This window comes from Theropithecus gelada, chromosome 8 (genome assembly GCF_003255815.1).
Source record: "Theropithecus gelada isolate Dixy chromosome 8, Tgel_1.0, whole genome shotgun sequence".
In the NCBI taxonomy this organism is placed as follows: domain Eukaryota; kingdom Metazoa; phylum Chordata; class Mammalia; order Primates; family Cercopithecidae; genus Theropithecus; species Theropithecus gelada.
In genome coordinates this window covers 70,204,002-70,219,057 of record NC_037676.1, presented here as the reverse complement: position 1 = coordinate 70,219,057, position 15,056 = coordinate 70,204,002, and the positions used below count along the sequence as shown (strand labels likewise).

General features: G+C 41.2%; 1 protein-coding gene across 2 annotated transcripts in view; it reads right to left on the bottom strand.

Annotated features, from left to right (window-relative positions):
* PREX2 (phosphatidylinositol-3,4,5-trisphosphate dependent Rac exchange factor 2) overlaps positions 1–12,695 on the bottom strand; it is a 290,803-nt gene extending 278,108 nt beyond the window's left edge. Inside the window, exon 1 of one of the 2 annotated variants that reach the window (XM_025394082.1) lies at positions 12,286–12,695. In XM_025394082.1, the coding sequence (XP_025249867.1) occupies positions 12,286–12,426 (141 nt within the window). In that variant the 5' untranslated portion in view covers positions 12,427–12,695. The remainder of the gene's footprint in view (positions 1–12,285) is intronic. The other variant, XM_025394083.1, reaches the window with a different exon arrangement.
* Positions 12,696–15,056: the final 2,361 nt, after the last annotated feature.

The following is a 15,056-nucleotide window of genomic DNA, read 5'->3' as shown; positions in this document are numbered from 1 at the left end:
ATGTGTGTCATTTCTGGGTTACATCCTTAAAGGGAGTGCTTGCCCTCCACTTTTTCTCCCACCCCCTGGCCCCTTGGGGCTGGGATGTGAAAAGTGTAGTGGTAAGTCAGCTTCAACCATAGGGAAAAGGACAACACCCTACTATACTGCTTCCCCCACCTTCTCTAACCCATTGGAAACACCTAGAGAATTTACATAAATACGGAGGCCTGGCTCTCACCCCCACACACTCAGATTTAATTGGTCCCAGGGGCTGGTAGAGCAGTGAGATAAAAGAAACAGCAGTCTCTGAATGACCTGATGCAGCTGAGCTGCTAACCCCACTGGAACACTGCTGGGGTATATTTAATTTAAAAATTAAATAACCAGAGTTCTAAGAGAGGATGCAAAAAAGGCCATGTTGATTACATATGGCTTTCCTAGCCACAAACAATCCTTCTGCATGTTCAAACTATTGTTATTTGGTCTCAGTTAAAGCAGCTGAACAAATATCCTTACAAATAAACACAAAATTCTGGCCTTCAGGAAAAAAAGAATATGTTAAGTACAGGTAAGAAAAAATACTATTCTTTTTCTAAAGGAAAAACTAAAGTATAGCTATTGAAAACAAAAAAGTGAAGTTTTAGCATAATCCAAGGAAATTATGGCTGAACTAGAGATTTATTAAAGAAAAAACAAAAAATAAACTAAAAATATTAAGACAAAGACAGAAAAAAGATAATAAAGTTGGCCAATTCATTAATGATTTGCATAAGTCAATGAGGCCTTGGTATCAAAATGTGATGATTTTAGGACAGTTAAAGAAATACTGATTTCTCTTATAGGCCCATTTTTGACAGGACATAGGTTAGACTGCTTTAAGACATGGTCTTAATAAGAAAGAATAAAGATATAGTCTCCTTGTATTTTGTTGCTTTGTCACCTTGAACATGTAACTTCCATTTCATGGTCTAAAATGGCTGCCCCGTCACCTGCCATCACATCCTCATACCAGCCAGGGAGAAGAGAGAAAGGAGAAAAGACAATGCATACTCTTCACAATAAGGGCACACTGCAGAAGTTACCCAGGCCACTTCTGCTCACCCCACTACCCAGAACCTTTACAAAGGTTTACACACTTATCTGCATGGGAGGCTGGGAAATGTAGTCTTAAGCTGGACCTAAAACTTTTATCACTATAGAAGAAAAGAACACTGGGTATTGGGAACACTTAGAAGTCTCTGCCAGAGGTTTCATTATAAAGCGGTACAAGAAAATGAGATAAAGTTGTTTCTAGAATATTCAAAATACATTTTGTAAATATATAAAATACATAAAATTGGCCAGGCCTGGTAGTTCACACCTGTAATCCCAGCACTTTGAGAGGCCAAGACAGGTGGATCACCTAAGGTTAGGAGCTCGAGAGCAGCCTGACCAACATGGTGAAACCCCGTCTCAATTAAAAATACAAAAAATTATTCAGGCATGGTGGCAGGTGCCTGTAATCCCAGATATTTGGGAGGCTGAGGCATGAGAATCACTTGAACCCGGGAGGCGGAGGTTGCAGTGAGCCGAGATCATGCCACTGCACTCCAGCCTGGGCAACAGAGCAAGACTCTTATCTCAAAAAAATAAATAAATAATAAAATATGTAAATACAAATATATTTATATATAAAATTATAGAAAGCCAAATATGACATAGCTATACTGTATAGAAAATGAAAGACCCCTTCATCTACATACCTCTGGGAAAATAATGAATTCTTTTTTTTTTTTTTTTTTTTTTTGAGACGGAGTCTCGCTCTGTAGCCCAGGCTGGAGTGCAGTGGCCGGATCTCAGCTCACTGCAAGCTCCGCCTCCCGGGTTCACGCCATTCTCCGGCCTCAGCCTCCCGAGTAGCTGGGACTACAGGCGCCCGCCACCTCGCCCGGCTATTTTTTGTATTTCTTAGTAGAGACGGGGTTTCACCGTGTTGGTCAGGATGGTCTCGATCTCCTGACCTCGTGATCCGCCCATCTCGGCCTCCCAAAGTGCTGGGATTACAGGCTTGAGCCACCGCGCCCGGCCAAATAATGAATTCTTAAAATAATCTTGGAGCATGTGGGTGCGGGACTAACATTTAGGTCAATTAATAGAGTATAATAATGCCTTTCCACAGATCTTCTCCTAGTACTACTGATAGAAATAAGGCTTTGGAATGGGAGATGTTATTTCTGGAATCCTAAGATTTCTTTCTTCGAGGCAACAGTCTCAAATAAGAAAAGGCTAGAACTCCTAGGAAGCATGAAAGCAAGGCCAAGTTGAGGTATTACAAGGCACCAAGGGAAAACATCAGCATTTCTTGCACAATTTCTGAAAATGTGTCACCATCTATAAAGCCTCTCCTACTGGCAAGAAGACAACTTAAATAGATAATTAAAATAACAAAAGTGGCAAAGCAAAATCAAACATAGATATCAATCCATATTTGACTCTCTCTGAGAGAAGAAGTTTTCAAATGAATAAAAATGTTTATCCATCTATATTCTATATTGTGATATTTTTGCTGTAAAACCAGAGAATATTTTTATATCGGTATTCTAAATTTAATCAGATGGAGTCATTTCTTAAGTACTATACAATTTAACCCTTTCAAATGAAGGGCTTGCCTTTTAATGGAAAATATGCATTTCACATTAATGACAAAACACAACGTCCTTGGCTAAGATATCTTCGAGCAAAATAGATCCCTTTTTGTACACTATGCTCTGTTATATGTAAGGCTATACAACAAATTTATTCAATAAATCAAAGTCTGAAATCACCTATACTAAGTAGAAGTGCTTAAAAATCATAACTTCAAATTAACATATCATTTTTCTTAAAATTTCAATCATTGAACTCTTGGATGAAATGCAATAGTTTATGAAAATAGGGGAAATTTTTAAGCAGTTATTATTAGATATATCATCATGTGAATAGTTATGTTCAATACCATGGAAAAAGTGACCCAGCCACACTTTTAATCAATGAAACATTTACTACAGAACGCTTTTCCTGAATCTTTGATTGTTTGAGGCAACTACAGTGTTGTAAATCAAAGATGACTTTAATATAGCTAATACAATTTTAATAAATTGTAAATTCTGCAATTTACAATTATAATGTAAATCATTGATTTTAACATAGCTAATAATATAACTCTAATAAATTCACATTTGAAAATTTTTAATAAATTTAATAATGCTTTTAATGAAGAAGAACAAAAATCCATCTCATGAAAAGTAAATATAAATAAAATGTTTAAAGAAATAATGCAAACTAAAACAATTATTTTTAGGTCAAACTAATAGTGCTGAAAACACAGACATAATGATTTTGTTTGGTATGAAAATATAATGACAGGCCGGGCGCGGTGGCTCACGCCTGTAATCCCAGCACTTTGGGAGGTCGAGGCGGGCGGATCACAAGGTCAGGAGATCGAGACCATGGTGAAACCCCGTCTCTACTAAAAATAGAAAAAATTAGCCGGGTGCAGTGGCGGGCGCCTGTAGTCCCAGCTACTCGGGAGGCTGAGGCAGGAGAATGGCGTGAACCCGGGAGGCGGAGCTTGAAGTGAGCCGAGATTGCACCACTGCACTCCAGCCTGGGCGACAGAGCAAGACTCCGTCTCAAAAAAAAAAAAAAAAAAAAAAAAAAAAAGAAAATATAATGCCAGGTATATACTAAAAGAATACTTAAGAAAACACTGTTTAAAACAAGTGCTGAAGAAACTATAATCACACTAAAATGTCAGATAAATCATTGTTTCTTTTTTTTACATGGCTAATGACTGATATGTGCATTAAATGTAAAGTAGAAGTTTTACACAATTTGCACCATGGTTTAAAAAATGTTTGTCATTATTTCTGAGATTTGAACCTATTCATACTAGATGTAATAAACCAGAAGTGCTTACGTCTCTACTTGAGCTTCTAAATTTATATGTTGTGTTTAAGAAAATCACATTTAAAAGAATAATTGAACAAAGCCTATCATACATCCACCCTCAGATATCCAAGCTCAATTCCCTTTTCTATTCCTGAAAGTGTGTGTCCAGATCGTTACTGTTCTCTTCAGGGCACTGCCCTCTCAGCAAGAACAAACAACAAAACAAGAACAAAACAAAACAGAACATCAGACAGAAAACCAGAGTTCAACTTCATGGAGGAAGAACGGCCATCGGGTAGCAACCTCCATACTTGCCTCTCCCCTAAAGTGCTAAAGTGGCCCTTGTCCTTACTCATAAGTTCCTTCTGGAGGAAAGCCATCCCTCCCTGGTGGCTTGCAGAACACCCCCTCTCCTGCATTCCCTAGGCCCCGCTGGCGTTCTCAGGACCTTCTTCTATTAAACTTGCCCTTATGCCTCCAGGCTTGGAAAAGACAGGGTGACTGACAGACCAGGCTGGTGACTCTCAAGCTGGTCTGAGCACGTGCCAAACTCAGTCTGTGGATAGACAAGACAGAGGAGAGGGAGATAAGCTTGGAGTTTAGGGAGGGGAAAAAAAAACACTTCCGGCTAGGCACGGTGGTTCACGCCTGTAATCATAGCACTTTGGGAGGCCGAGGCTGGGGGGACTGCCGTAGCTCAGGAGTTTGAGACCAGCCTGGACAACACGGTGAGACCCCGTCTCTACTAAAGTAGAAAAAGTTTGCAGGGCATGGTGGCATGCGCCTGTAGTGCCAGCTACTCAGGAGGCTAAGGCAGGAGAATCGATTGAACCCGGAAGAGGGAGGTTGCAGTGAGCCGAGATCGCACCACTGTGCTCCAGCCTGGGCGATAGAGCGATACTATAAATAAATAAATAAACAAACAAACAAACAAACACTTCCTACCTATCAGGACTTTACCTACAGAAGCTGATTTGAATTTCAGGCCAGCCCTGTGAGATATTATCAAATGTGTTTTCCAAATATGAAACTGAGACACACAGAAGCTGTGTTGTTTGACCAAAGTGTGAGAGTTTGTAAGTTTCAGTGTGAGGATTTTAAACCAGCTCATCAGATTCTGTGCCATGCAGTTCACCTCACTGTCCCAGTGTGGGAGGGAGAGCCTCTGGTATGTGTTCACAAGGGGCCACAGAGACCACCCCAGGCAGTTCCACAAGCTGTACACTGGAGAAGCAGCAGAATTTTTAAAATACACAAGTGACAGCTTGCCTATTCTTAGTGTCTGCGAAGATATTTTACTACAGGTATGTTACAGGGCAAGATGGTTCAGAAAATTTTGCCTTGTCTTGTCTCCCAGTGTCATGGGGGTGCTTGCTATGCTTCCCACTAAGGTGCCATTTGCCTTCTGCCACTCTCTGTTGTCGCTGCTTTAGTTCCCTTCTTATTGTCTCTGTCCCCTTGGCTAGACTCATATGCCTTACCCATCCCTAGACAAAATCATCCCCTTCTCTCCTTGCAGTTACCACCAAACTCCTTGAATAGTTTATCCACCATCCTTCACATCCTCAGCTTCCACTCATGTCTCAACTGGTTCTGACAGTCTGGCTTCTGCTCACACGCTCTACTGAAGCTAAAACCCCAATGACATTCTAACCGCCAGATCCAGCGACCTCTTCAGTCTTCACACACCCCACTTCCCTCAAGTTCTGCCACTTTACAGAGACCTTTCTTCTGAAAACTAGATCCTTCTTTGGCTTTCAAAGTATCGCTCTCTCCTAGTTCTTTGTTTCAGCCTGTGATAGCTCCAAGTCAACTGCACACTCTACTCTTCCTCTATCCTTTAAATATTGACTCTCCAACATCCTACCTTTTGTTTGTGTATTTTCTTCCTCTAATTGGTCTTCTTGTGTCATCTTACTCACCTGATGGTTTCAAAATACACGATTAGTTAATTTTTGGATCTCTCACTTTTGGCCCAAATTATTTCTCAAGTTCTACATTCTTATCTTCAAAAATCATAGTAGTATTTGTGGCTCAGTTCAACATGTCCAAAAGCAAATTCATTTTCCTTCTCCTCCTAGTGCTGTTCTGTGCCCTGCATTCCAATTCTCAGTTAATGACACTACCCATCTAGTCTTCAAAGCTAGAGACCTAGCCCCACCCTATGTTCTTCATTCTACTTAAACCTCCACTTCTGAGAGGAGTATACAAAATACTAAAGCTTCTACCCAAAAAAATCCCTCATAGTTGGGCATTTGATTTTTTGTGGTTTGGTTTGGGTTTTTTTGTTGTTATTGTTCTTTTATGTTTTCCAAGGCTTCTACCCCAGATCAGATTTTCCACATTTCTTACCTGGACTAATGCAATGACAGGCTCTTAATGGGTAACTAGACTTCAATCTTTGTTCCTCAAGCTCGTAAACAGAATTCTCTTGCTAAGAAACAAATCTAATCACAATAGCTACTAGTTTTATATTAAAGTCATTGGTATTATAATAGGGTGTAATTATAAGACTGTTTCAGACCCTGAAATGCCAGGCTCTGCCACACTGAGGTCACACTGTGCATGCTGTACTTTGGGGATGGATAATTCTCCCAGTATGACACATTCTTCCACATCCTTTAGAAGCCAGCTCTATCATCATCTCTTCCCAAAACTTCCCTTGTCTCCTTGACTGAAAGAATCTCTATTGCCTCCATGTGACTTTGCTTATGGCTTTAGTGTCGCAGCTCCCATAGAGTACTGTGATGATCCAGCACCTAACAGAAGCTGCGTTCATCTGCACAGGCTGCCATAACAAAATACCACAGATTGATGGCTTAAGCAGAAATTTATTTTCTCACAACTCTGAAAGCTTAGAAGTCTAAGATCAACGTGTCAGTAGGTTTGGTTTCTCCTGAAGCTTCCCTCCTTAGCTTGTGGAGGGCTATCTTTTCCCCATGTCCTCCCAAGGCCTTTCCTCTGTACACCCCAGAATCTGTCTGTGTGTCCAAATCTCCTCTTCTTTGAAGGACGCTAGTCAAATTGGATTAGGGTCTACCCTATGACCTCATTTTAACCTGATCACCTCTTTAAAGGCCCTATCTACAAAAACAGTCCTATTCTTAAGTACTGGGGATTAGGACTTCAACATATGACTTCTGGGGAGGGACACAATTCAGTCCATAACATAAACCTTAAGCATAATGTGCTGAATCAATCATCTTTGTCTGGAAGAGTCAGGTCATGACTTAAAGAGTTTGATTTCAGATGCATTCAAACTCTGCTTTGTTTGCTTTTGCTTTGTTTGCCTGTTTGTCTGTTTTCTTGAGCACCTGCTATTTACAAAGCACTGTGTTTAGGCCAAGAAAAGCATACATAGGAAGTAAATGCAAATCCCCTTTTCTCTGGGAATTTGCCATTTAGACAAATGTTTTTTCTAACTGCTTTTACGAAATCTCAAATCTGAGAAAGGTGGAGCCATGCACAGAGAAGCTAGGGTGGCACGCCTGAAGCCATAAAATCTAGCTCTCCAGCAGCCCTTGCAAGGGCCTCTGGAGCTCCAGGGAGCACAATTTGAAAGAGCTAAGAGACACGCATATATTAAGCTGAATAAGAGAGTGAGGATGCAACCGTTTAAACTCCAACTGTGGGTGTTGTTACCTGAAATATAAAGTTTTCTCACTGTCTTAAAATCAACTAATGAGCATTTATAAGAATATCATTAAAAAGACTACACTAACAGAAGGAAAACAAGGAAGGAGGAAACGAAGAGAATTGGGGACATACAGAAAAGGTAGAGAAGGAATATAACAGAAACAAAAATTATATCTAATGATAACCATAGGCATGGCTCTTTATAACAACTGTAACATCAGCAAAATAACAGTAACTACTTATAGGACCCTCCCCTGAGCCAGATGGGCCAAGCCCAATGCATATATCATATCATTCTTACAATACCCCTGAGAAATGCTATTCTCCATTTTACAAATGAAGAAAAAGCGGCTTGAAAAATTAGGAATGTGTTTAAAATCACAAAGCAAATTAGAGATGGGACTCAAATGCTAAGGTATCCAAGGTCAAAGCCTGGACAGGCAACACATTTGAAAATATTCGGTTTATGACAAGACACATAGCTTGAAGTCATTGTTTTAATATGCCCACAATGTGGACTAGCCATGCATTCTGGTTTGCCAGGAACAATCCCAGTTTCCATCTGTTTCCCAGTGTAATTACTAATAGCACTCCCTTTCACTCTCAGAAGTGTCCCAGTTTAGACAGTAAATTATATGGTCATCCTGCCTCAATGCCACTGACCCACAATGTAACTGGCCTACACAATTTTCCAGGCCCAGTGCAAAATAAAAATGTGAGGTCTCTTGTTCAAAAAGCAGGGGGCTGTTGGGGAATGCTATTAAAGGTACTGAAATATAACGCTTTTTTCTTTCATGTGTCTGCTCTGCTCATGTCCATTGTCCCATCAGACTTCATTTGCAAAACACAAGGTCAAAGATAAAATTGGCAAGAATTTCAAGATGGCAATAGTAGAGCATTAAAACAAGCTGGGCATCCTTCTCAGCTCAGAACCGTGGGCCACTGCACAGGATGTGCATTGATGAAGCCAGCCCTGGGTCTTCCTTTTCTCTGTCCACTCACATGAGTCTGTCATCTCGGCAGGCTCTGTCACAGGTTTGCAAACAGGAAACAGGTTGTAACTGACTATTGTCCAGACTTTGGATGTTAAATACTGGATGTTAGGTTCATATAATCATTTATTTAGAAGAAATATTTTTAACAAAGCAAAAAATTTCATTTCCCAAGCAAAACAAGAACATAAATTCAAGCAAATTAGATCACTCTCTAACATTTTATCTGTGACCTAAAAATAACCTATCCATGATCTCAAACAAAAATTTAAAATATATGAAACAATAGTGCATGCAAAGTCTTTAATACCTCAATACCTGATTTAAATCATGTTTCTGTTTTAAAGGCAGGTACTACATGTTTAATTTGAAATTTTTTGCTGCATAAATCCATATGTGCCTGAGCAAAACTGAAAATTCTACTGTCTATTTAGACCAAATGGAAGAAAACAGGAAATCAAAATGTTCAGGATAATTGAGGCACTATCCTTAAAAATGGAGTGGGAGGAGAGAGGGTGGGTCAACTCACTGATTCATGCATGCACTCAACAAGCATGTATTGAGTACCTACAATGTCACAAGCACTGCACACAATTATGGAAAGCACAGGCAGACAAGGTGGTATGTCCCTGTCCTCAAGGAGGTCTAACAGAATGAGACCAAAGTAAACAAAAATCAATGACTCTGGGTCCCTGTCCTCAAGGAGGTCTAACAGAATGAGACCAAAATAAACAAAAATCAATGACTTTGGGTACTATGGAAGAAGGAAATGCAGGGTAAAGTGGATATAAGCAAGGAGCACCTGGGAAGAAGGGGCTAACTGAGCCCTGAAAGGAATCCACAAGGTACAAAAGGAAGGCCCCAGGAAGAACAAAGGCTGTGCTGAGGAAGCACAACCCACCATGGAAAGAGTAGCCAGGTGAAGGCACAGAGCTTTGTTCAAACAGCAGTGTGTGCCTGGGGGCAACTACAGAGAAGATGCAGAGAGACAAATACCATGGCATAGAGAAGAAAGGCAACAGCCTCAAAAGGCTGTCTTGGGGATGGCAGTGGGGTAAGATGCTCTTTCCTTAAAGGCCAAAGTGTGGGAATTGAGGCCAGAGAGGGCTCAGAAATAGGAAAGATTTTAGAAAAGCGTTTCCCTCTAGCCATATGATTTCTTTTTTTTTTTTTTTTCTTGAGACAGAGTCTTGCTCTGTCGCCCAGCCTGGAGTGCCATGGTATGATCTCGGCTCACTGCAACCTCCACCTCCCGGGTTCAAGCGATTCTCCTGCCTCAGCCTCCTGAGTAACTGGAATTAAACATGTTCACCACCACGCCCAGCTAATTTTTTGTATTTTTAGTAGAGATGGGGTTTCACCACATTGGCCAGGCTGGTCTTGAACTCCTGATCTCAGGTGACCCACCCACCTCGGTCCCCAAAAGTACTGGGACATATGATCTTTTTATAAAGGTAATAATACCATTTTGTTTGCTTATTTATAGGGTGGTTAAGTAAAAATACATTCTTAGTAGAACTAAAAATATGTTTTTTAACCTCTTCTTCCTCTTCCTACTAAAGATTAGTCATCCTTCATCCATGTTAATGGCTTAAAGCAATAATAGAAATGATTAATGACTAATCTAACAAATATTTAATTTGACTTAGGAGTAAACTATCAATTTTTGGCAACAAATTTACCACTCGACTTATTTAATACTATGGCTAACTTTTAAAAATAACTTCTATTGTTTGTTTCCATCTCTGATCATTCCCTTAGGACTGGTTCCTAGAAGAGGAATTACCAGGCCAAAGGGTTTGAATAGCTTAAAAGCTCTTGGTACACATTAGCATAGTCTAATATCAAAACCAGAGTGACTACATCAACTTCAGGTAACCAAGAAAACTCTATGGGGTGTAAATGTTGCTATAAATAACACCCTAAAAAGAAAATCTAATAATATATTATAAATAGATCTTAGGCTTTGTAAGCCAGAGTAAACTTTTATTTAGGATGACATTCAGACTAATTAGTGCATTTGTGCGTATAAACATAAACAGGCACAAATGATGCACAAAGAAAACAAAAGTGGAAGAGCCCATAGATTCTGAAAGAGATAAAGAAACCATGAAATGATGTTCTCCTTATAGAACGGGAAAATTTATTTTATACTTTCCATACTTTCTTACCTAACTCTATATACTAATAGTAAGTTTTCTGTTGTAATGATCAGGTTTAAGATTAGAAGAAAAACTGATATTTTAAATAAAGATCAACAAATTAAGTTTTTAATATAATTAGATTAACTGTCTATTTCTGCAAAGTATTCTGCACAGTACTTTGTACACAGATCTTCAGAAAAGAGTAATTATGTAAGAAATGACTCAGATTATTCAAAAGACAAAGAACTTTGTTACCAAAAAAGTTTCATGAAAGCCAAATTTAAAGCTATTAAAAATCAAATCTTAAAAACATCCATTTTTGACAATCTTCGTTACAAGGAAGTATATAATAATTCTATAAATCTCCAGTTACCAGGATATTCTCAAATACTTGTACATTTGCAGAGAATGTGGCCCCTAGAAGTCAAGTATATTAATTTTGAGAAGTCAACCATAACCCAATCTGTACATTTTACATCACTTGAGACATTGTTCTTTCCTTCTTGCCACAGCCAAGAAGTGAATTTTATCTGTCATGATTATAAGCAGAAAGTTGACAGATTTCAGAACACTAAGCAGGAAGTCTGGCACCTGAAATATTTTCCTTCAGACCAAGGGGGCATGGAATTGGTTGTTGGAAGAAGGATTTGGATGAGATCACAAAAACTAAAGCTCCCGGTTCTTTGAATGATGCTCTCCCAGGAATCTGGGTGGAAAGAAGCCAAGGCTCAAATTCCTTGTCTTTTCAGCAGTGAATAGGAAAAATTCAACTTTTGAGTGTTATCTCAGCAGTTACTTTCACTCAGTTTTGCCCCTTCGGCCCTAAAATGAATGAAACGTTTTCAAAGCAGATGGCAGTGAGTCAAGCAGAAACGTGGAAAGTAAGTACATTCCCAGTTCCACGAAGTCCTGAAGCTTGATTACAGCACTCCCATGGGCCACGTAAACAGGGGACCAGAAACTGAGCAGATTTAAGCCAGTGGGGAGGAGACTATAGGACTAGGACGGGGTGAGCACCACATGTGGCTTTAATATCCAACAGCTGCTAGAGATCATCACCCCGCTGCTCTCCCTGTACCCCCACACCAGAATCCTCTGTTTCAAAGACCATAACTAAAGCGGCCACTGCCATGTTATCTGAGTAACGAACTCAACCTCGAGCACATTTAAGGACATTTTTTAACTTAGTGTACCTGAATGTAGCCGACTGGATCTTTAATCACTAAACCAAAGCTTTAAAACAAAGTCTCCAGGAAAGAACAAGAAGGAAAATCAATTACACAGTGCACTTGAGCAGACTGGGGAGGAGGGTAAAAGAAAAGTGAGGGAAGATGGGGCAGCCGGGATTCCCTGGACTGGAGCTCTCTTCTCTAGAGCTAACTTTTCAGACCTGGAGCTCTCCAAGTCCCCCGCAACTCAGTGAGTCTCGGGGCACCAACAAATCCCCGCGAGGGTCACCGCCCCCGCGAACGCAGCGTCCACACGCCGATTCCCGCGCTTGCGATGCCCCGACCGGTCCCTGGTCCCCGCACAGACAATGCCGCGCGCGCTTCCCGCAGCCACTCCGGGACCCGCGCCCCGCGCCGCCCCGAGGTCCCCCAGCGTCTGCCGGGGACACTTACCGACACCAGGAACTCCAGTGTGCCCACATAGTCCCGCTCGGTCTTCTGGAGCTCGCTGAGCACGCACACGCGCAGGCGAAGCTGCTTCTCCAGGTCCTTGGCGCTCTCGGCGCGGCCGTCCCCGCGGCTGTCCTCGCTCATGGTCGGCGGCGGTGCGCGGCGCTGCCCGCCGTGCTGAGCGCTGACCCGCGCGCCCGCTGCTGCCCGGCCCCCGGCGGCAAGAATGGAAAGTTGCCGCCTCCGCCAACTCTGAGGAGGGACAGACGACTTTACATGCTGGGGAGAGGCTGGGCGCAGGGAGAGGAGGGGATCGAGCTGGAATCCCGGCGCGGGGGGCGCGGGGCTCGGCAGAGAAAATTCCTGGGAGTGGGGGCTCCGGCCAGGCCCTGCGCGCCCGGTCCCGCTGCTCTGGCCTCACACGGCCGGGACTGGAGGGGAAGCGACTTCGGCAGCCACAGCAGTGACTTGGACATTAATCAAAAGCTTTGTATCCATGTGACTCCGACCCTTTACCCTTCGCCAAATCTCAGGAAAAAGGAAACACAACCCTGGGGAAGTGCTGCGTGCTGGCTAATCACACACGCGCGCGCGCGCACACACACACACACACACACAGAGCAGCAGCAGCAGCAGCAGCAGCACTTGAGATGGAACTCACAGGAGGTTCCCAGTCCCAGGGACACACACTCCAAGGCGCAACTCGAGGGTTACTCCTGAGACTCCACTATTATTTAACTTTAATGTGTTTTGTACGAATCCTGAAAGCAAAGAAACAAGTCCCCACGGTTACATAACTGGATGGGAACAAAAACAACCACGGTATTGACCCTCCCGTCTTTGAAAAGAAACACATTGATTTTTGGTTTCATTCAAGCACAAAACAGGTTTGCTTTTAAAACCCTCCAACTGAGAATAGTTCACAGGGCAGACACCCTCCAGTCTGAGCTTGGAAAGTCAATTAGCATAATAAGTGAAGACACTATGGGAAAATGACAGCCTCTGCCCATGCAATAAACCCCAGATAAAATAAGCGTCACCCTTGTACTGTGCTGTTTTCTATGTCTATAACTTTTTTCAACATCAACATAGTATGTAAATTCATTGAGAGGCGAGGGTATTTGTGCCAGGTTTGTTTCTAAGAGCTGCTGTGATTTAAGACGGTGTCACTAATTGAAAAGATAAAGCTGTTGTTGGATGCTCATCAGAAGATAGAAAGCTAGGTAGATAACGGAAATAATCTTAGGTTTTGAAGATAGACACACAGAACATGCTTGATCTTAAAGTTAAAGTTTATTGCCTTTTCTCACTTGGAAACTAAGCCTTAAATATTTCCAATACATTTAACAGACAAAATAATTTATATATATTTTTGAATTGGTATTATCCACCTATAATTTCCACAGATCAACTTAAAACAATCTAAAACTAATGGCATTTAAATAAACTGAAGAGTGAATAGTGTCGATGCAAGAAAGTGGTATGTTAATTTGTTGCAGTCACCGAAAACATTAGCAAAACTCTAAAACATAAAGATGCTTTTCACTATATTTACATTAAAATAATTACCTATTGGTTTTCCAGGTGATGTCTTTCCAGAGCATGGTGTGACCATTCCCCTCTGTAACCACACAAAGAAGGATTGTACTTTCTTTGTATATTAAAGATAAAATTTTCGAATGATGTACACAAAGCTGGTGGATAAGATGTGATTTTCCTCTTTCTTTTACAAATGACTATTTAAAGGTAGCCAAGAGCAAAGGGCAAACAACCTAGATGGCTTCACACCCTATGGCAGAAGAACAAAGGGCAAAGCACATTAAAGAGCAGACCTCACAGCACCTAGTAAACAATAAACAAAAGAAGCAGAAGACATAGGAAGCGCACAACCAGAAATGAATGGGAAACGCAAGCATGACTGAACCTTCTCCCCATGTACTACGGGCAGCATTTCTTCCTTCCCAGGTCTGCACCTTTCCCTAGGGAAGAAAGCAAGTAAATAAAGCAACTTTCTATCAGTTGTTCTCCTAGATAAAATAGAATCTCTTGTATTAATTGTCCCCAGTAAAGAACTGCTTATACAATTTCCTTCTATCAAAAAATTAGTCTATGGACAGCCCGTTAGGGCCGCAGGCTCAACTCTGAAAGCAGAACACTTGAGTTTGAATCGTTAATGGGATTTTACCCGTCCAAATCATTTACCTCAATTCCACGAACATGCACTGAGGATCTCTACGATCATTGCATAGTGGGAAGGCCCAAGAGCCACAGAGACCCTGATCTGCAGACACATATTTCTCAAGGTGGCTCACAGACCATTGAATTACAATCACCTCAGGTCTTGTTAAAATGAACGTTACTGGATCCCACAAATTTGTTGAATGAGAATCCCAGAGATGTCTGCCCTAAATTCTCTTATCAAGGTCCTCAGATTGTTCTTAAACTCACTAACATTTGAGAACACCACCTAAAGACTTACAATTAAGTCAGGAAGAGGGCGAAAGTGACATGTAACTCTGTTTAAAAGGTAAGATGCAATGAATGCTTTGCAAAAAAAACAAAAACAAAAACTAGTGTGATAGAAGCTAGCAGAAAAGTATTCATTTTTAACTGTGTAAATTCAAATGTCTCTCGGAAGTGCTTGTGTAGGAATTCTTAAGATATTTAAAGTTTCCGAACAGACTTCTACTCCTTGGTCTACTCCTCAATATCATTTATAATTAATGAACAACCTCAGGACACCATGTAGTGCTTTCTGCCAACCAGCTCTCAAT